Source organism: Larimichthys crocea, chromosome X (genome assembly GCF_000972845.2).
Source record: "Larimichthys crocea isolate SSNF chromosome X, L_crocea_2.0, whole genome shotgun sequence".
Lineage (NCBI taxonomy): Eukaryota > Metazoa > Chordata > Actinopteri > Sciaenidae > Larimichthys > Larimichthys crocea.
The window spans coordinates 27,554,708-27,577,918 of record NC_040020.1 but is presented as its reverse complement, the minus strand read 5'-3'; the positions used below and the strand labels follow the sequence as shown (position 1 = coordinate 27,577,918).

Sequence of the window (23,211 nt, the reverse complement as noted above, 5' to 3'; positions counted from 1 at the left end):
TACTGGAGTCTTTTTTTGTTTGTTTCCACGAGTGTTTTGACTCATCCTTGTGTTGCACTCTCAGTAGACACCAGGTTTCTTTTTTTTTTTTGCCCTTTTGTCGAGTGCTGCTGGCTGTAGAAGACTGCAGACAATACTGTTAGATATACTTTCACAGTTAGCTTGTAAATTGGTGCAGGAATATTTAATTCAATTTTTTTAACCTTTATTTCCTAACGCTATAATGTTTTTTTCACGCATTAATAGATCAACAGCGAAATAATTTAATCGACTAGCCTCTTGAATATTAAGAGCTCTTACTTTTTATCACTTCATAAAGACGTCAACTTGGACTCTAAAACTAATTTTTGAATTAATTTCCTGTTCTTGTCACATTCAAACTTCTCTAAATCTTGGATCCACTGTGCTAGAGCAGCTAGGATTTAATTTGAAGGTTAATTCTGATGTTTTATAGATTTATCTTCTGTGAAAAGACCAAATGATTCTACCAACAAAAAAGGAAAAAGGAAATTTCAACAAAAACTTCATCTAAATAAACATTGCATTGTAGTTGATCATAGAGACACTATTGCTGCAGTAATAAAATAAATGTGTATTAATCCACTGCTGGAAATAAAGCCAAAAAAAAAAAAAAAAAAGAGTTACTCCAGACTAAAGTGAACTAAAAACTCTATACCTTGCGGTTTTGAGAAATGACTTGGCCTCTTTTTAAAAAATAAAACCGTAACCAGTAGGAACAGTGTTGAGGAATGAACTAACTCACTGTCGGTTTGGTGTTATGGCTGGTTTGACACCAGCCTCATTTAGATCCAGACATGGAGGAAAGAAATGTGGCTGTACTTTGCTGGACCAGGGAGGATGTTGTCTTCCTTGGTTGGTGGTGGCACCAGATGAGCACCCCCAGCCTGCAGAGACACTGCATCTCGTTTTGGTAGTTAAGCTTTATGAGCCTGAGACGAGTTGGGACCAAACTAAACTGTGAAACAAAAATTAAAATGACACCAGGGTAGAACAAAGTCGCATTCAACACCGTCACGTCCTCTGATTCACAGGTGTTTTCATTTCACCTGACGCCCTCTGCCCCCTCATGCCGTCTTAAAAGAGGAAGAAACACAAAAATCCAGACGAGTCATCATGAAAACCACCTGTTTTGTTTAATTTCATAATTGACACACAAAAATAATCTACAAAAGACCAAATTAAGTAACCAGTTAACCACGAAATGTCATTTTTATCCTCCCCCACCCCCAAAAGAAAGCACAATTTATAAGATGTCACCCACTGCTCCAGTCACATGACTTCACAATGACACCCTGAACAACCACACGTTGACACTCATGGGTTTTACATTTTTGAGAAAATGTCAGAATAATCTCACACACACAGTCACACACACAGTCTCACACACACACTGACCAGCAACACCCCTTCTAATACATGTGAAGCTACAGAAACAATCTTTGGCGCCGTTCTCGGTGCTGCCGGTCAGCCAGACACACATGGAGGAGGTCGGGGAACTAGTTGGGGGAGGACAGCCAGAGACTCAGGAAGAACAGTTTTGTTAACGGAGGTATTCAGCAGAGGGAAGGTTTCTCTAAAGGTGTGTTCAGACAGACAGCCAAGTGAATTTTACCCTCATGTTTGTGTTTATTAGCCCCAAACAACCAATGTACAGACATTAGCTATTCGCAGGAACTCTGGTTTCTTTTTATCAAGTCTCCTTTTTCTTCACGTCTCTTTATTAAGTAGATTCATAAAGCTCTGGGTGCTGCATTCACGGCACATCAGCAGAAAGGGAAGAACAGAAAAAAAACACCCGTTATTCCGACTTCACGCATGTTCATGGATTATTCCAACCCCACTGGCATATATATGCTGTACAGCTACAGCAAATAAAAAGCCTACATTAGCTTATTTTGTTGTGTTTATGCATCTGTAGCATAACAGTGTAACTACTTTTACATGAACTGAATCAACCAGATTAGTGATACTGGATTTGAGTGGGAGATGTCAGAATGGTCTGACACTGACAACGTCAGACCATTCTGACATCTCGAACTCAAAACTCTCCTAATTACGGTTGAATTCATTTCTCAAACTTGACTTTTTTTTCGCTTACATCGAATCATTTCCAACTCTTGTCCATTTGTGCGTGAACTTGCATCTAATGGAGTCTTTCCATTGTCTTTGCATGCAACCACTTAGTGTCTTAAAAATTCGCTTTACGCTCCGTCTGAACACACACTGGTAAAAGAAAAAAGGAGTCTCAAGTGACAGAATAACATCTACAAACATTCACAACTCCAGAAATGCACTGACAAGTTGAGTAGAGGTTGAAAGCCAAGCGACGACTTGCACTTTTGCATTGAGCGTTTTACAGTCCTGCATAGATCTTTTTCATACGTTTTCAATATAAACTAAGGCGTTGTGTTATATTAAGTTGGTTCGAGTCAATAAGCAGATAAAGTAAATAAAAAAAAAAAATCTTAACTCAGAAAAAAAAAAAAACTCAAATTCAAGTAGGCTACAATCTTGACGTTTCTCCCCTCTCTCACAGGCGGCTCCTCTCTCCAGAAGAGGAGCCCAAAACTTTTTCAATTCAAGTCTTTTTTCCAGAAAAGGTCCAGTGTGATTAAACAGCACCAAAAACACACTGAGCAAGAGAGGGGCATCAAACTTACGTTCATTATTGTGAAAAGGGGATACACGTCCTTATCCATTCATACAGAATATTCTGGAAAGGAATTAACAGTATATTGTGTTTTTTTTTTGTTTGTTTTTTTTCCTTTAGGTACATACACATTCAAAATCAGCCTCGCCACACTCGCTCGCTCTTACACTCTGTCTCTCACTCACTCTCTCTCACGCACACACACACACACACATCATAACATGTTTTTGTCCCTGTGTAAATTACAAATAATTTATCAATATTAATTTAAGCTACTACTTAACAGTCATTTGTGGGAGCAGAGGTGACCAACAATAAAATTTCTACAGACACGACGATTCCCACATCTGAGACAAAAGACAGAAAAATAAAAAAATTCATTACTCAGTCTGTTTTTCTTTTTTCTTTTTGTACTGCAAGAACAAGAAGAGTCCTGTTATTCCACATAAGCTTAAATACAAATTATATTACGTAGCATACTACTACTCTCATCTGTACCACTACCTCGCTCACACTCAATCCACAGTGATCAAGGTCGGTCATATGTAAACATGTTGACAAAAATAAAAATAAGCTGAACAAAAAATAAGTTTTCTCGTCATTCACTCCGTCTTGTTCTCATACCCGGTTCATTAGAAAATACAGTTAAAGTAATTCATCATTGCCACTCGTAGCGAGGAAAAACAGATTCTCCTTTAGGTCCATTTTTTTTTTGTTGTTTTCTTTTTAAAAGAGGCAGTGAAGCCCTGCCCGCTTATACCACATCACTGTGTCAGTCAATCAAAGTGAAGATTCCTATTGGTGGATGTGTCCAGGAGGCTGTGTTGTGTCACCTCGCTGTTATTGGTCAGTGGGATTTCCTCTTCATGTCTCCACCCTGGCTTTGGTTCGCATCTGAGAGGAGAGCAGAGAGATTTTTAACAACTTTAGAGTAGATTCAACTGTCTATGTATAAGGATATATAAATAATAATAATAATAAAATATCAATTATGATGCAGAAATATACAGCACAAAGTGACTGTTTTCAGCTTTAAATACAAATCACAGAGAAAGATACAAGCATTAATAAACCACAGGTCCCTGAGATGTCAGCAAGCAAATGTTCTTAATTTTTTATAATTCACACAGTGCACACTGCAGTTTCATATGTTAATTAGACCGCTGCTCTCGTATCAAAGAACCATCTGCACAAGTAAATCCTCCCTGGGTATTCTGCAAACCACTGAAAAAAAAGTAACTTTACAGCATGCATCCACTGTGCTACATCTACAGAGGCATGCCAAACACAAAATACACTGAAGCAAGCAGAAAGTTTCAGCACAAACAACACAGCAGCTGAGCAGGGTATGACAGGTCGACTTGATACAGACAGATGGAGAGAGGGAGAGAGGGAGAGAAAGAGACAGGGAGGACGACGTGGGGGGAGGAATGCAGATTACCTGAGAAAGCAAGCTGCAAGTGAGGAGGTAGGGCAGCCTGCGACCCTGACTGGAGACTCTTGTACAGATCTGAGGAGAGATGGAGGGAAGATGAGATGAGATGGATTCCTCTTATCTTTCTTGCAGACAGTTCTTTGTTGCAGTGGATGACAACTTCTCCAAAAACCTCTAAAATAACATGCAAGGTTATGCCGATGATAGACAACTGTATGTTACCCAGGACTGTAAATGTATTTTTGACATTCATGTTTTCACAGGATAAAACTTCCACAAGATTTCAGTCACAGGCTCTAAAGCTCAGAGAGCTTAGGAACCGCAAAACACGAACAAGTTAGAAATCTTGGCCACAGTTGGAAGTCTTTCACTCACAATTTTGCTGCTAGTGTTTAAACCTCTTCAGCCTGGCTATCGATTGATAATGGTTTCTTCTACAAGCATTAGTGGATTCACTTATTTTAACTCAATTTATTATAATAATAATAAGAATAATAATAAAATAAAATAATAATAATAATAATAAATAATAATAATAATAATAATAATAATAATAACATTTAATTTAAACCTTTCAAGGTACTCAAAGACACTTTACAAAGAAGAACATCAAATCAATACAAGATAGTACACTAAAAACACATTAGACATTAAAAGCAATTTTTAAAAGGTGTGTTTTTATGATTTAAATTTGAGTATTGTGCCATTTTATTTTTTATTCCTCGTTAATTTTGTCATTTTTTTGTCTTTTTAGTCTATTTTATCTAGTTTTTAGGTCTAGCTTTTTATTTAACTATATTTCTTCCATCATCACCATCATATCACTTTTCAAATCTATTTTATTGTGTTTTATTGTAATAATTGCAGAGTGACGGAGGGCATGTTAAAATGGCAGACCGGCAACAAAAGAGAGGTGAGGATCAAAGTGAAATGGCAGCGAGGCATCCAAGTACAAAAGGTTGAGGTGACAGAGACGGACACAAAAGATGTAGCGAACAAAGGAGAGAGACAAAAAATAAAATGGAGACAGGAGTGAAAGGGTCACAGCGAGAGATGTCAACACTTCAGTATCAGCACACACACATAAAGTTACAGAGACTGGAATTCAAATATAAAGACTATGAATATGTAAATGATTCAAATGATCATTCAGGCCTCTAATCTTTTCTTACTTATCCAGCTTTGTACATTTTCTCTTCCAAGAGTAAATCTGCATCAGCACTAACTTAATGGATTCACTGACAAAAACAGAAGCCAAAAATCATGTTTTTTGTTGTGGTGTGTTGGATTATTTCATTTAGGAATGATGCTTTTGTTATTTTTCTGCCATGTTACGATTGTTCATTTCCCTCTGATAACATGTTTGTTGTGCATCAAGCTTCTTTTTCTTCAAACCAACTCATTTTGACGTGCAGGTAAATTTATAAGGTTAACCTGCTTAACTACAGCTGGGTTAAGTTCATCCGACAGGCTGCTTCTTAATTTTTCAGTAAACTTTTTACAGCTTGTTCTTTCAAACTGCCATTTTTTATTTATTAAAATTAAAACATTATTAAAACATTACTTAAGACTCATATTATACACACTTCTCACAGAAACAAATACAATGTATTTCGTGAAATGGCTGAACCCCCCCCTGCCCAAATGATTTTGTCTTTACATGCCAACTTACCCATTAGGTCGCTCTGTGCTAGGGGGTATCCTGAGTTGGAGCTGGGGGCTGAGCCCATGCCAGCGGCTCCTGGGGCTCCAGGGGGGCTAAAACTGAGCAGTGGGGGGAACTGGAAGGGCAGCGAGACAGGCACCAGGCCTCCTAACATACCAAAGCCCAGGGGGAGAGCGGAGGGGCTGCCCAGGAGGGAGGTGCCTGCTGTTGATACCTGAGGAAACGGGATGCAAAGAGAAGATTAAACAATTTTCCCCCCATTTATTTCATCCATCATCCAAGCTCAATATAAAACATACTTTTGTCCGATAATGTTTTTGTTACCAAGAAACTGACCTGTGAGAGGTGTGACGTTGTGGAGGACGTGGCCAAAGTTCCTGAAGCCGCCCAACCGTTTCCTGCCTTTGAGCTCTGGTTTGCCCCACCCACCATCCGCTGCCTCTGCCCGTGATTGGCTGAGACTGAAGGTGCAGATGACGAGGGAGTTTTGTCTGGGTGACTGCAGACAGCTGATACCACTCCCTTGTTGTTGGTTGAGTTGTTGATGATGATGCTACTGTTGCTTGTGGTGGACTGAGTTTTCTGGCCTCCTGCGAAGCTGCTGCTGCTGCCCTGCGTCTGTTTCACCTGTCCGCCGCCCGATACACTGAACGGAGGTCGAAAAGTTTTGGAGGAGTACTGGTGTTGCTGCTGTTGGCTGGAGATCATCTGATGGGAGAGCGGGTGTGAGGGCGAGGATGACGGGGAAGGGGAGGAGGACGGAGGTGGGGTGGGCGCAGGAGGCCGAGGGGTGAGCTTGATGATGGGAGAGGAGTTGCTGCTGTGGGAGGACTTGGTGAGGGTGGCCTGCATGGGTGTGATAAAGTTGGGCTGGTGGTGGTGGTGTGTGTGGGATTTACCTTGAGAGGAGTGTGAGGTATGGGAGGTGGGGGACGGCGAGGAGGCCACCGGGGAGGGAGGGCAAAAGGACTGCATGCCGGGGTGGGTGGTAGAGATAGAGCGGGACTGTGAGGCCGATGAGGAAGAAGGTGTGATGCTGTTGCTCACGGCACTGCCATTGCTGCTGATGCCACTGACTTTGGCACTGCTCTTGGTCAGTCCTTGAGGGGCTCCCAAAGTTCCCAGCATCCCCACCGGGCTAACAAAGCTCTTCTGATGGGGGGGCAGCAGAGGGGAAGCCGTGGGAGGAGGCCGCTGCTTCGGAGGTGACGGGGAGGGATGTGGATGCATCTTACCACTCCCGCCCATCACCAAGCTTGGCCTGTGATTGGATGATGCCATAGTAACAAGTCTCTGAGTCTGGGTTTGGCCCATTGTGCCAGATCCTTTGATCAGGCCATAGGGACCATTTGCAGTCCTGGAGGCCAGCGACAGGCCTGCAGCCTGCACACGAGCCATGGAGGCGACGATGGGAGACGAGGAAGAGGAGGTAGAAGAGGAGGTTGGTAGCGTTGTTGTTATCAAGTTCCCGGCAGTCACGCCTGCCAGCTGAGCGGTCTCCACCTTAGACAGGGAATGTTGCTGCGTTGTGGATGCAACCGAGGCAGAGAGCTGAGAGGCTGAGGGGTAGTGAGGGGTGACGGGGGGAGGAGAGGAGGTGGGGATTTGTAGGGGTGGGGGAGACAAGGGGCTGTCTGAGGGGCCCAAGCCCTTGGATGCATTGCTGAGGAGGGCCAGAGCGTGAGAGATAGAGTCCAGAGAGGGAGCAGTCAGATCCTCATCCAGAGAATCCGACAGACAGATGGGCTCCGAGGGCGAGGAAGAGGAGATGGGCTGACGGTTGGAGGATAGAGCAGACGTGGAGGTCGGCAAAGACGGTGTGGAGGTCATCGTGAGAGGTGGTTTGTGGATCCAGAGACCCTCCTAAAGAAAACGCACAGTCCACGTCAGCAATCAGAAACATACCGTAAATTCATACAGAGATACTGAAGCTTTTATTCTTAATTTCTACAGTTAACAGAAAGTCAAAACTCCACCCAAATGATGTCAATCTATAACAAATAAACACTTCCTCCAGGATTTTCACATTAAAAGTTGACAGTAACTTAACATCCTTGGGAAGTATGATACAGAAGAAACTAGAGTTATAAAAACATTATTTCATAAAAGAAAAAAGAACTTCAGAGCTAGCTAACACTTATATAATAGTAAATTTATCATGCGAGCTGTTGCAGTAGCTCAACTCAATGTTTTCTTTTTACTCGACCGGTATTTGATCACATTATTATTTAAATAGCAGCTATTATACAAGAGTACAAAGATTAAAACAAGCCTCCAACATGGAAACAACAAAGTAGGACTCTTGAAACCTCAAATATTGTATGTCCAATTCAGTTTGAGTGAATGCCAAACAGCAAATTTGTCTCGAGAACTGAGCAAATATAATTTGATCAGTCAAGACGTATTATGAGGCAGTGAATACAGTCTATTAATATACTGCAGCTGAATGACAAAATTCTGCTTGGTAAAAAGGTTCTGATTTAATCATCAACTGTGCAGTAATAATAAAAAGAATCAGCTGAATATTTTTAGATATTATGAAGTGCAAAATCTGAGCAATCACTCACCTTGGCTTTGGCCTTGGGCCCAGGCACCATTCTCCTCTTGACTCTGTATGGAAACATGCCAGCAAACATTCAGCCCTTTTCTATTTACATTCTGCATTCAAGCCCAGTCTCAGATAAATCCCAGAGTATTTAGTGCTATTGAAGAAACATGAGCTGTGTGAGATAAGGTAAATACTCACAGGTTTCCAGTGAGGTGACTGTGAACGGAAAGACTCTCCTTCAACAAAATCCTGAACCGGAGGAAACACACAGTGTTAATGCCAGAGAACAACAAAAGGCTGGATTAATGTTGGGTTAAAGGTCTCAAGCAATCTCGTAAAAGTCTCTACAGTTAAAAGAAAATCACTGTTGGACATCATCAAAGCAAAGTTGTTGTTTTCCAATTACAACTAATGCATCATTACTAACTTATCAAGTAGGAACACGACATGAAAACAGCTTGTCTGTGTGTTCGACTGTGAACGAGCAGCAGAGATACACAACATGGACCTGTGGTTTAATTTTGTGATATTTGTTTACTAGTGCCACTGGTGCAACATAATGAGGATGGCTTAAAACAAATGTGCCCAACTTCTGAACTTCAAACTCTGGTCTGTTTCCTTTTATTTTTCCGAGCACAGAGACAGTTTCTACATCATTAATCTCGTCGCTCTGCATGGCTGCGTGTACTGAAATGTGGATGTGGTCACTGCACTGTCACATATCCTTTCCAAGCCGATGATGTAGTGCTTTGTTGACATTTTGGCATGTTACTGTCTTATGTCTGTTATTCTCAATCTGTCGCTTCACTTGTTTTAGATCATCTTGTCAAACGACTGCAGGTGAAAATTAGACAATTACAGAAATGTCGATTCTTCGTCTTCCTTACAAACAAAAAAACCAAAAAGATGGAGCCCAACTTCTAAATTATAAAAGTAATGTTTGTCAGTCTCAGCAAGATTAATATCCCATTACTATTACCCTCTGCTAAGAAGCCACTGTAACACCAACATTAGACAATTATCTTTGTTTATAAGATTTTAAACTAGTAACTGCAGTAGAACCAGTGAATGTAGTAGAAATAAATGAATTAATAAATATCACACACTTGTCTAATCACCATGTAGGAAATTGTTCAATGATACAAACACTACATAAGCACAATAACACAAAGAAACAGACCTGGCCTGCATCCAGCCCTTGGGCCATAGTGGCTTGACCTCATTCTCTAAGAAGGCCTTGAGGTAGTCCTCCACAGACAGAGAGCACTGGTTCTCCATCTCATAGCAGCTCAGCTTCACTCGCACTAAGCTGCACAGCAGGTTCCTGCACACACACAAACAGTAAATTCAGGACAAATCATTCGATATTAAAATCTAAATTAGGCTGCAGGTGTTGAGCACATAATGACTGAGGAGACGGTTATTCTTCAGTGAGTCACAGGTAGTAATGACTGTGTTAAATAAAAGCTTTCCTAAAAATTCACAAGCTGTTATGAAAATAAATGACTGAAAAGAGGTTGTGAGTCAGTCTGAAGGTTTTTCTCGTTTCATTACTACACTAATTCTTTACTCAGGCTTTCCACATTTATGCTGGCTAAAAATTCAGGGCTTTCCACGCTAACTTTAAAAAAGAACTGATTTTTTGTCCATTTACAGCTCTTGTGAAGTACTACCGCATATGTGAAAGCATTTTGTGGATCCAGAGGGAGCTGTGTGAAATCTGATAAACTGCCTCAGGTGAGTCAGTTGAAGTTTGAAGACCGTCTGTCGCTCACTCCTCATCTCTGCCTGAGGCTACCTTAGCTAATTAGTGTAACAAACACACCTGAATCTCCAACTGCAGTGAAGCTGCATTGTGGGTAATGTAGGCCCAGGCTTTGGCAAAGAACACATTGTATAAATGTTTCTGCTGCATTGATTTCAAACGGTACAGTGCTAAGTCAGTACTCTTTTAATGGTCTTGTTCGATTACATCTAGGGAATATAATTGCATATTTTAGGCCAAAATCACAAGGGACCAATTTTTATGCATGATGAAGTAAAGAGTGTTAATCCATGAGTTTCTAACAGATGATGAATATTCATAACTAATTCATTTTCAAAACTTTTGAGACCTAATTTTCTCCATCCCATCAACTCTGAACCTTTAACTTACTAGATCTGACACCAACAGTGGAGATAAAAATAAAGTAAAAAAGTGGGGCAGGTTATGAGAAAGATGAGACAGGATACAAAGTCAAACCTGTAGCAGCATAAACACACACCACCCAGCCAGCTATTCCAGCAGGACAGTTCTGGATCATTACCTGAGCTTGTCATCCCAGACAAACTTCTTACGTGGGCCCATCACCCTTTTCCCAGGTTTTTCCTCATCTTCCTCCTCGGAGCCGTTCTTATCACCCTCTTCTGACTGCTGCCTGCAGGACACACACACACACACACACACACACACACACACACACAGTCAATCAGTAATGTAAACATACAATACATGCACACATTCACAAACAAAGCTAATTAAACGGAGAGGAGAATCTTCTTAGTAATCTATCTTCTGAAACAAAAGAAGGATTTACTTACTTTGCAACCTTGGCCATGCAGTCCATGTTGTATCTGGCTATCTGCTCTGGCATTACACTGCACACCGCCAGCTTCAGCTTCAACAGTGGCGTTCGTAGTCGATCGTCCTGAGAGAGAGGAAGACAAGAGATGGAGTGAGAAAAAGGGAGGGAGGAATTGAAGTTAGTGTGAGTAGAGTGGGAAACAGTAGACGAGAAGAAAAACAAGGAAAAAAAAGGAAGAAAAGGTGGAAAAAACAGAGGAAAAAAACAAGACGCAGGGGTAACAAAGGGGGGGGAGAGAGAGAGCGGGGCGTATGTTGATGTATTTTGTCAACAATGCCACTTTAATGGTCCATGACAAAAGACATTTAGAAGAAAAGAGTTTTCCGTGGCAGTCCTCATCGCACCAGCCAGCCTACACATTAACAAGTGAAGCAGTAAAAACTGGCTGGGGATTAAAAGCTACATGAAAAGGCACAAAATAATGTGGACGGACAAGAGGATTAGTTTTGGGGTTAGACAAACGAACTAAACAAACGCTGAACGAAGCAGATGAGAAATATACAAAATGTAAATTGACAATACGAAGGAAACGCTTGGAATGATATTTTGTTGCTTCCCTGATTAGTTTGTTGTGACAAATCCCCACAATATATTGTGGTCACAGATGAGAATGAGTGTGCAGCCAAAGAAATCACAAGGGACCACAAAAACCACTGGAATGATGCAGAAAACAAAAACAACTGCCCAAAACATGACAGGTACAGATCTCGTGCAAACTCATAGTCAGCTTGAACTTTTTTGCAACTTTGCCGTAAACTTCTAATTCATCTACACAATCATCCAGTATATAAAATTATTTTGGTTGCTGCACTTATGATGCCTCATTACCCGTTAATTTTAGGTAATGACAATTATTCAGAAAATATAATGGTTATTTTTCTTTAGATGACGCATAATTGTGCAGCAACTTTCTGAAACAATCTAATTGCACACCAATTTCACATACTGATTAGTCAAAGTGTGTAAGTATGCAGGACTTGAACCTCTCTAACCCTCATTTCTCCATTCTACACACAACGGAGTACAACACCATCGTCACATCTCTCTCCCCTCGGCAACATCCTCAACCCTGAAGTTCAGTCTTTGCAGTAACTGCAACAATGTATTTAAGAACAGACAGGATTCACAGAAAATCATTGTTTCTGTGATTAGGTTTGACAGTGCACATGCGCAGAGGCTTCGGCCCTCGCTGATTCTGGCTTTTAATAACCACAGAATGGCCACAAAGGGTGCAGTGGGAAAGACATGATCGAATCAGATTCTAGATGGATTTAAACTTGAAGGGGTTTTATCACTTCGTCCACAGTAAAGCCTCACTCACCTGGATGTTGAGACTGAGCTTCTTCAGCCGTTTGAGGAGGGCTTCTTTGTTGCACGGCACGAATGCCTCCATGTGCGAGTAGATGTCTGATCGCACCCCAGGAGGTTGCTCCTGGGCCTGCAGCTCGATACTGAGAGGAGGAAAAAAAAAAAAAAAAGCACGGTTATGGTGGTGGAAGTAGAAAGGGAGTTAAGGATGGTGGATACAGAGAGGCAGGATAAAAAGAGGTGGGAGATTAAAGTAATGGATGTGAAAGGATAAAGGGTATTTGAACAGAATGCAAGGAGGCTGGACAGAAAGTTTAGGAAACGAGAGAAGAATGGAAATGAGAAGCATTTAATTAACACTGAATGAGAGAAAGAGAGAAAATAAAACACTTCAAGAGACAGCAAGAGAGGTCGCGAGGGAAACCTGCTGAAAAATGAGTGAAAAAGACTGAAAAGGAAAGAGGAGAGTGAGCTGAGATCTGCCTGACGGTGATTTAAAAGCTGTCCTACTCACTCCAGGAGAATGTTATTCATGTCCAAGGTGAAAAATTTCTTCCTGCCCTCTTGATCAAACTGCCGCGAGGCCTGTGGGAGAAAAGGTTGAGTCAGCATACCAGCACTCTTCCATATAGTACAAATACACATACATATATCTGTGACACTGGATCTCTGAGGACTTTGTGCTGACAGAAACACATTTCTTTTCTTCTTAAGACTCAGACTGAGACTCTACCTCATACTAACATTTACCTGACTCTAAATTTGACCATACACTTCTACGGATGTTTTTACATTTAACTTCATTGATTTGGTCCAACTCTGGTGCAGACAAAGCAACCGGGTGTCTCTTGTAGTTAATCTCTGGTGTTAACAGACTTTTGGATTTCGTGATAGTCAGCGCATGAATTCAAAAGTTTAACTCCTGTTAACTCCACCTGCTGATAGCTGGAACTGTCAAGAATCTCATAATCAATACAAGGCATATGTTAACGCAACATCATGTAATAACCATGCTGGTAACATGCGCACGTGTCAGGCTGTGAATGTTCCCCAAACAATCAGAAAGTGTGAACAAATTACAACGGAGTCTGATGTGCTTGTGTCCAATTCTGGATTTTGACACTCCTCAATAAAAACAAGAACATAAGCACTAACTGTCCTCCGTGACATTAGGGGACAAATGCATCCTGTCTATCACTATTTATGACATAGAACATCCAGTTGCAGTCCATAAGAGTCCACCAGCTAACAAAATATAACGCCTAAGAGACAGAAAGGTTGCTACATGATTTGCTGCTCGGTCCTAGAATTTGATTTTGCCCACGTGGGTCGACAGAGTCATGAAAACAGTTCAACATAAGAGTTACATGTTGCTCTGTATAACTTTCAAAGTTCATTTGACCACGAAACAGAGAGAACTAGACTACAGGAAAAGCCTGTAATGAATTCAGTAAAAATACTTACATTACTTATATAATGTTATCATCTTGGGAGGCACCAAAAACAATCAAACGCTTCTTTTATATCTCTGCCTCCCTCTTCACCTCTGTATCCTTTACTTGCATCATCCCTCTCTCTGGCTCGCTTTACATTTTTTACCAACATCTAGAGAAATATTTCTCTGCCATGGATTGACTGCGTCTCTGTGACATAAGAGCAACTAGAAAATGAGAACTTCTTCAAAAGGCTGTGTTGCCAGCCCTGCGGTTTTAGTTACATAAAACCCCTCGGGGTTCATCCTGGAGTCACGTTTCTACAACACTTTAGACGAGACTGTTGTTGGACTAAATAACAATAAACATTATGTGCCACTTCCTGAGCTGATTGGCATTTGTGTTTAACTTCAGTAAAGAGGCTTCGCAGATAATTACAGCCACCCACAGACAGGCTACAGCTGACTCACCGCCCGCAGGTCCTCGATGCGTTTAATAAGAGGAGCAGGCAGTCCATCAGGCAGCGGGGGCGGAGAAAATAGTCCACTGGAAGACCCCAGGCCTCGCCCTTGGGCACCTCCTCCTCCTCCTCCTCCTCCTGCTGCTGCTGCTGCTGCTTTATGAGACGGAACGCCGACTCCCAGAATGCCATTCTCCCGTGCTGCCACCATCACGTGCTGCTGGTCAGAGTCCAACAAGCTAAAGTCCAGGTCACCGAGGAGATCCTGCAGCTCCTTCTCGTTGGCGGAGCCCAGCAGTGACATCACAGCGGGGTCCGAGGTGAGGTCTGCCAGTGAGAGGTCGTTGCTGGCCGTGTTGCCCTGCAGATGGGTGGAGTTAGAGGCTACCAGGTGGTTCGTTGAGTTGGTGGAGTGAAGCTTGTTAGCCACACCTCCTGTCAGGCCGGGGTGAGCCATGTTCGGGTTCCTTTTCTTTATTTCGTCCTTCTCCCGGGTGAAGCGGCGTAGCATGGCCGCCAGGTACAGCGAGTCCTTCATCAGCTTCTTCCTCTTCTTCTTCTCCGGCCGGTGGAGGCTGAGAGCCGTCACTCTGTTGACGGGAAACAAAGAAATTCCTTGTTTTTAGCAAAATGCTGAGTATATGCTTTGAATGAAAGGCTATACAGTGCCTCAGACTGCATTGGCATTTTGTTTCACTTCACTCTTTAAGCCTGACATTGAGTACGCTTGCACACACATACACACACACACACACACACACACACACACACACATTAGTATCCCGGGTTGGACATTTGCATAGAACACGAGAAGCCAGGTTATTAATCTCCCCGTTTACATGATTCTGATGGGGCAGACAAAACTGGATCCATTCGCGGATGTCAAGTAGACAGATCATATTAATGTTCTATGAAAAGCAGGAGTTCCTGTTGTGCTGTGCAGACACTGATTATAGATGACATGCACGCGTAAACATACTCACTGTGTTGATGTTAGCTGGTTTCTATTCGGGTTTTCTTTTGCCCCAACCAATGTGAGTGAATGGAAGGTATGAAAGTCATTTCCAGTTGACACGGCTGTTGCTGTGATTAGTTGTGATTATCGCTTTTCACATTGCTAAAGTAAACGTGTCAATTTAAGAGTTGTTATTTCTGTAAGTTGACTGACAACTGCGTCAATCTCATCCGCGCTTATTACCATTTTTCAGTCTCTATTTCCCCATCAATAGCTCAATTCTTAATCCTGCCGGCTGAGCTATGATTGTCCATTTCTCCAACTGGCACAACCGACCGTACACAGGCACAGCTGCAGATGTATTGCTGAATAAATGGGAGCTATACGTCCTAATAAAGCAACAATTTCAATTACAGACAAGAGCGACAGAGTGGGGTGGAAACACAACAAATAAGATATTTTCACTGGCAAATGAAGGCATCGACACACTCCGACAAAGGCGACTCAGAAACGTGGGAAGAGTGTGGGGATTCAGAGTGATTAACCTAAAGTCTGCTCTGAAGGCTCCGACACATTCATGCCCATATATAACATAATCTGTTTCATAATGGCACAATGGCATATGGTGCTGCTATTTTTGGAATTTGTTTTTTAGAATAGCGGCACGAGTATTCGGCCTATCTGAGCGTAGATAATGGAGCGTTTTCTAGAAGGTGGCATGCTTGTCACAGCCACTAAGAGGAAGTCACAGTCAGCATCCCTGCCTCATGATAGATGCATGAGACGATCCGCACAAAAGTACCCAAGTATAATGTCACACAGGGTGGTGGTGGATTATTAGCACGGTATGGAGTGGACAAATACGTCATCACATATTCACGTGTCCAAAAGGTCAATTTTATATGCACAGGAGAAAAACTTCTCATTTCACAAAACAAAATGTCTGTTGTTGATGGTTTTTCAGTAGCTTGGCTTAAAGGGCAATGAATCACTTGTTTAAGTGGGAGATTTTTTTTTTTTTTTAAATGCTTGAAATGGCCTCCTGGCGAGAAAGACAAGGCTGCTTTAGCTTGCTCAGCTGTTCAGGGGCCATTCATTCATCTACTTAATTAATATAAACTCAAAAATCCCTTACATACATAAATATGACTTCAACTGACACAAGACAACCATAAAAACGAACAGGCAGCTATCACAATGCCATGATTCTTACCCTTGCTTAGGTACTCGGTTCTTCTTCAGGTTCTTCTCCTCCAGATTGTTCACTTCCTTCTTTTTCCTCTTCTTAATCACCTGCTCCTTGTTGTCATTTGGCTTCTGAAACAAGAGCAGATACACTCCTTAACTTAAATAAGCAGATGACGACAGTGCACAGTGGCAAGCGATCAATGCTGCCTGAGGAACACACACAGTGCTCTGTATGCATGTGTGCACCAGTATGTCCTTCAGAGATTTCTCTTGATGTGGTGAAAGATAACATCTAAATCACATCTCACTGAAACCGATAAAAATCCAGCTCCTGTTGGGAGCACATTCATATGCCTCATCAGAATGGTTGAGATCCTGCTGTGTCGTATGTTGCAATAACCATGGGGCAAACAACAACTCTGGTAACCACATTATTTATCTAAATGAAAACAAGTCAAACAACTCTTCTGCAGTAAACCACACTTTATTTACTGCTGAATAAACCATAGTTTGGCAATGAAGCCAAAACTTCTTAAAGTTAGAAATTGTGATGCGTCATAGAAATTATAGTGTTTTATTTCTGAGACTGCCATTTGTCCACAGTGTCAAAGATGTTGTTTTTCTTCACTGAACTTGGCATAGATTTAGGTAGTGCATTAAAAAACGAGACTAAAATATAGAGTAGCACCTGCGATCCTGTGCTTAGGCACAGCTGTGTTTTGAACTAAACACCGTCTTTATCATGTTTATCACCACAGTTAAGCGTATTAGCATACTTTGCTAATTAGCAAAGGGCAGAAATATCAGACAGTCACCGAAGTCATTATGATTTATCCTCTGAGGAACATTGATGTGTGTGCAAAACTTGCAAATTCATCCAGTTGTTGTTGAGAAAGAGCAGAGAAAATACCACAGCTGAAAATGTGCCTTTTTATGTATTTCCAACATCCAAGTTACCTTTGCGTATGAATATATACAAAAAATGAGCACCTATATATTATGGCTTATCAAACATTTAGGGATATAAATCTAGTTTCTATAGGTAAACCAATTTAATAAATATTCGACTTGCGTTGGTTAGTTGATAGCATAACATTGCATACTCACCTGGATTCCTGCATCTTGTATCACATCAAGAACCATAATAGAAATACGTCCTCATCTTTTATACTAGTATTCATTTTCATGGCCTGATAACATGAGCTTGACATAGCGTATAACAATTTCTTCATCATATGTTCAGCCATGTACAGCATTTGTTTAGGCAGCCTCACCTTATCCCCCTCTCCCTCCGAGTCGGAGGCCGCTCTGAACTGCAGCGTGCCCGTGTTGATGTAAAATCCCCCCAGCTTTGTGGTCAAAGACGCTGGCACCAGCTCATCATACTGAGAAAAATAACAATGGAAGACAGGAAACTTGAAAAAAAAAAAAAAACAAACAATAAATTTGCTTACATAACAAAAGAGGATATTAGGTTGTTAACCAAAAAAAACATTTTCAAAGCAGCTAGTGCTCTTCTGCTGGTCAGTGAAAATGGATGACTTGTGAGCCAAAATAAATAAATTACTAAAAAAGAAAAAAATATATTATATTACAGTCCCTCCAGGCCACAGATGAAACATTTTTCCATCACAGCGCATATCAAAACAGAAAAAAAAAGGGGTCGAAGAGGCGCTGCCAATTTGTGAGTGCAGAGAGGACAGCTATCAAAACAAAACAATTATAATATAACGGCAGAGGATCCATACAAAGAGCATAACGTGAGCTGGTACAGTCAGACAGAGAGTGATAAGCTCTGAATATTGAGCAACAAGCACTGTCAAACAAAAACAATGACATATCTCTGTGTGGACACAAGAAGCACATGCATATTCATGAGTCATGGGGATGATTTTAGAGCACACTTGGGTTGGTTGTAAGACTGGACACGCATCTATCTTTAGAAGTACCAATGGATGTTGTGTTGAGGTAGACATCACTCCTCTGTGGTTAAATATTTATTCCAATACAGTGGAAGACGAGAGAACAGCAGTTGAGAAATGTGACGAGGAGGGAAAATTAATGAGCAGATAATAAAAGGGAGAAAAGAAAACAATGTGCAACCATTGGATAAAATGAAAGTGACATCCTGGAAAACAGACACGTGAGTGAAAAATAACCTTGTTATTAACAGTGTGACAGTACTTACAGCTTCTGAGTTGTCGATAAAGGGATCCGTCTCGTCGTAGCCAAAGCCTATATCGATCAAATCTTGCATTCTGTCCTTCCTCTTCTTCTTCCCCACGTTACCCTGAAAATTTAGATAAAAATATTAAGTTTTTAATTCACATAAAAATTCCTTGCATTTTTTTTGAAACCTCAATCTTAAAATGGCCTCCTTATAAAATGTCTTTTCTCCATGTGGCTGTGGTTTAAAAAAAAAAAAAAAAGGCACGTGTTAGACAACTTGAGCCTGACCAATAAATGAACCATGACGATATATCTGCGGGTTGGTTTCTCACAGTTATGCTGGGATTGTCTGATAAGTCGGAAAAAAAAGTGCACAACAGAAATGCCAAAGATGTGTTTGAGGTCAAAGAAAAACATTTTCTACATTACATACTGTATTTTGTCCACCAGAGCTGACTTGTTTATTTTTACAGATGTAAAAGGTCACACTCGGTACATATCGCGGTCATAATTCTTTATTAGAGAATATTTAAGTCTTGTGCTTTTTGTTTTGTATTGAGTAAAAAATTTCAAATATCAATATCAGTCCCATATCAATCGAGTGATAGAAACACAATATCAATACATGAGTAATAAAACAAATATGCAGCACAAAAGGTAGCAAAGTATAAAACTTATTTTTCTTCTTTTTTGCTTTATTTACACTTTTTGTTTACCACATAATTAAAAGTTTGATACCTTGATCTACAGTGTAGAAAATAAGAAAATTAATAAAAATAATTTAAAAAAAACACTGAATGAATGTGTCTGGTACTGTATAAATAAGAGTTCTTGAATTTTATCTGAAAATGTATTTATATATAATATATATATAATATATATATATATATATATATATATATATATTATAATATATCATATATCAATATATAACACACACACACACACACACACACACAACACAACACACACCCAATATATTATATCTATATATATATATATATTCATATAACTATATAATAGTCTATATATATATATATATATACCCACTACATATAATAATACAGTACAATATAGACAACACACACACATGTTTATCTGCCAACTTCTCACTATAAGCTTTTTAAAACTCTCAAATATATGGTAATGTCAGTATCAACCTCAAATATCCAATACTTGGCTTTAATTTTAATATCATCACACTAAAAACACTTCAAATGCAGAGATTTGAGATAAATAAATAAATAAATTAATTACTCACATATTTATTTTCAAACTTTTTTGCCAGAGCCTCAACCTGGAGCCGCTCTCTCTCATCGTCGTTGAAGGGGTCATCGGGATTATGGGCTGGAGTCACACTTTGAGGTTTATTCTTTGCCTAGAAGAAATAAATAAAAAGTAATATTAAAGATCATGAACAGCAATGATCAGATGTCCGAACAAGGGGTTGGACGGTTTCAGTGGCCCTCACAGTGAAACATTTAATGTTAATATATTAATATGACCACAAAATTGACATCAAACTTAAAACAGCTGAATCCAAAAACAACAAAAGTATGTCAACACATTTGGATTTAAATAATCAAATATTTAATTACCCTGTGTTTTCTAAACTTTTTTTTTTCTTCCTAAATGCCACATTTATATCAAAACATTAAAACAAAACTTAAATAATCTCAAACTGCACAGCAGAATCAAAATGAGGCGAGCTCGTCTTTGATCCCTCAGCTCTGACATTTGCCTCGCTCCCATGCTACATCCTGGTACTTCCATCAGCAATGCTCTCTCATCTATCTATCACCCGCAGCCAGAGGGCCAAACTGCATGTGGCATTTCCAAGTGCCGTAATGGCTGTGTGACTGGGCTTGTTGCTGGGCAAGTCTGAGTGAACAGGATACAGGTAGCAGAGATAAGCAAGATAAGCTTCATCTCTACATGTGCAAAAAAAGAAAAAAAGAAAAAGAGAGAGAGAGAAGGAGGAGGTCCCTGGTTAAGAGAGAAAAATGTGTTTAAAGAGCGCTGCTGAAGTTGGAAAGCACACACAGTGGACTGACTGGCTGCGTGGCCAAAGAGAGGGGAAGAGCAAAAAAACTGCTGCTGTCTTTTGTGTTGAGTCGCACTAATGGTCAGTTTCAACCACGCTATCCAGAGAAGGACAAGGTGCACCCCCCCCTCCTCCATTATTAAGCAATGACAAGTCCACACAAACACTTCCAAGAGCAATAAAATGAACTCCAGCTCCAGTCTCACTCGGCCTGGTTAGTGTTAGTGAAACTAGGTGAACCCACCTGGAGGTTTTGGATGAGTTCGCCGTAATTAAACTCGACGGAGGAGCGGTCATCGGGCTCGGATAGGGACAGGTTGAGCCGCACTGTCGCCCTCTTCTCGGCTCCAGCCTTGTCCCTGTCGCCGGTTTTGCCGAGGCGTTCGTCGCTGGCAGCACCTCCTGCCCCGGTCGCTGCCTCGACCTCCCCGGCTCTAACGAAGTTGAAGTCGGCCCCATCCTCCAGCCGGCGTTTCCTAGACTCCGCGGCTGCTCCAGCTGCGAAGGCCGAGAGGGTGACAAATTGCACTTTTCTCGGTTCGGCCATTTGGATGAGCTGCCTGCCTGTCTGAACCTCGCTCCGGACAGACAGCGACAGCGAGGAGAAGAGCTACTTCGCGAAACTACTCCAAATTGGTGGATTGAAGAAGGTTTCGCGAAGCTCCGACGGCTGCTCAGTGCCTAGACGGATGTCAGGGCCTCCTCCGCACCATAAGAATTGAACTCCAGGGGATGCGACGGTCGGGGAAAAGTTGTTTTTTCGGCAGCTACTTGCATCCTCAATTTGCTATGGGACCGAGACATTCACAGGAGCCATCTTGGGTTTCGGGAGTAAATAAAATATCAGAAGAGAGGGGTCGCTGCGCCTGCGCGTACGCACAAAACGGAAGCACCGTGACACAGAGGGGGGTCATCACGTCCAATCACCGCGTGCCCCGATCCTAAACCCGCCTCTGTCACAACAGGCGATAATAACAACACTATCAGTACTATAATGACCTTTATAAAGTGTCTGAGGGAAGGGCAGGCTGTGGGATACACACACCACATGTTGTGTGTTTCCATACATCGATGAACAGCGTCATCTGCCTTTACTGCTCTCATTTCATGTCCTCCTTTCTGTCTTTCCAGGAAATGCTGAACTGTGCATTTTTCTACAATGGCACCAACACACACACACACACTCAAACATAAAATCCCAAACGGAAGAAAACAAGCCAGATGATTGGCTGTCTCACTTTTCCACCCCAGCACAGCTCATTTAGTTACAGGCAGTAATGACCACCTGTTGATATACAGTTTAAGTTTTGCAGACTCCTAATTACAACGAACTGTGATTGATTTTTCTCTACTTCTGTGGAGAGAAACCACGGCTGCATTAACCTATTAGAAAGTCCCAGGGTAAAATCTTGCTGCCGGGCCCCCCACTGCCCCTTGTGCAATGTGGTTAGTCCTGCCAAGCTGCCAAATCTGCAGCTGAAAGAGGACTAAGACAGACTTTACATGACAATGAATATAATTGATGAGTAATACAATTTAGACTACTAATTTGCATCCACATTAGCATTTCCAGATTTTTCGTAGAGCCGTGTCCACAGAGAAACACCCAAACAACATGAAAACAGATAAATGGTGTCTTCTTAACTTCACCGACACTATAACACACAGCCCTGGTGGACCCTCTCTAGTTTTGGAAAAGCTCTGTTATGGCGAGGGAAAAGAAACATTTTAGTCCGAACAGAAAGCTCAAACTGAGAGAAAGATGTATTTACAAATTTAACTGGCTCCATGTGGACGTTCATAAGACTTGCATTATGTCTTCTGTGGGTCTGGAGGAACTGCATCACACACCAAGTCTTAAGCTTGACAGATGAGGGCTTTTAATACAGACAGGCCGTATACAGCAGGGTAGTATAGATACTATCACATTGCATCATGGGAATTGTAGGGTCCAGGGTTTTTGAAGTTTGATGCAAACTACGGACTAAAATTCAAGATTTTTCTGCTTCTGCTGCTGTCATTGCGATCATTTTTGTTTTAAACGATCTTTTCCAAACTCTCTAACTTTATGGAACAGCCAATCTCCTTAGTACTCCGCTAACCTTGTTTTACTAACAGGAAACAGAACATTTCATGAGCCAACACATGTTAATCGAAGTATAACTTGACATGGAATTGTTAAATACATTTCACAAAGCCAAAGTGTTTTCCCAGATATTTATTAAAGAATACATTTGTTAGTTTATTCGTTCTCTTAGATCTTTTTGGAGTTGCCTCACCATCATTCACAATTTCTTTTCTTCATGTTTTGTAGCTGTGGGCAGCTTCTGCAGTTCCTTTGTACAAAGTAGGACAATACTGAACTTCATGTTATACTTGTTATTTTTTCCACAGTCAACACTTTGCATATTCAAAAAGTTGAGCAGCAGTGCTCCAAATTACATTAAACTGTGTGAGGATGTTTCATTTGGGGATGGATCCTTGTACTTTCTGTTGTTCTGCAATATAAACTTTTTAGCACCTGCTCCTGCTACATACACACACACACACACACACACACACACACACACACACACACACACACACACACACACACACACACACACACACACACACACACACACACACACATACATACATACATACATACATACATACATACATACATACACACACACACACACACACATAATACATACATACATACATC

At 41.1% G+C, this 23,211-nt stretch overlaps 1 protein-coding gene across 2 annotated transcripts; it reads right to left on the bottom strand.

Moving 5' to 3' along the window:
- Nucleotides 1–1,132: 1,132 nt before the first annotated feature.
- Nucleotides 1,133–23,080, bottom strand: ubn2a (ubinuclein 2a). 2 transcript variants are annotated; one of them, XM_027283053.1, is made up of 17 exons: nt 20,746–23,080; nt 19,719–19,835; nt 18,477–18,578; nt 17,563–17,703; nt 16,314–16,417; nt 14,156–14,735; nt 12,767–12,837; nt 12,266–12,395; nt 10,901–11,007; nt 10,627–10,737; nt 9,501–9,644; nt 8,519–8,569; nt 8,340–8,382; nt 6,109–7,635; nt 5,779–5,986; nt 4,113–4,181; nt 1,133–3,565 (listed from the first exon to the last, which is right to left on the bottom strand). In XM_027283053.1, the coding sequence occupies exons 1-17, from the start codon at nt 21,046–21,048 to the stop codon at nt 3,519–3,521; spliced, it is 3,855 nt and encodes a 1,284-aa protein (XP_027138854.1). In that variant the 5' UTR covers nt 21,049–23,080; the 3' UTR covers nt 1,133–3,518. The 2 variants fall into 2 exon arrangements, with proteins under 2 accessions (XP_027138854.1, XP_027138855.1); XM_027283054.1 differs by having other exon boundaries at nt 17,563–17,673; nt 20,746–23,078.
- Nucleotides 23,081–23,211: the final 131 nt, after the last annotated feature.

Coding starts and splice junctions, on each gene's coding strand:
- ubn2a (XM_027283053.1), bottom strand. CDS start 21,048: ATGGCCGAACCGAGAAAAGTGCAATTTGTCACCCTCTCGGCCTTCGCA. Junction 17,704..18,476: donor TTATCGACAACTCAGAAGCT/GTAAGTACTGTC, acceptor TTTTTTTTCAAG/TTTCCTGTCTTCCATTGTTA. Junction 16,418..17,562: donor CGGAGGGAGAGGGGGATAAG/GTGAGGCTGCCT, acceptor CTCTTGTTTCAG/AAGCCAAATGACAACAAGGA.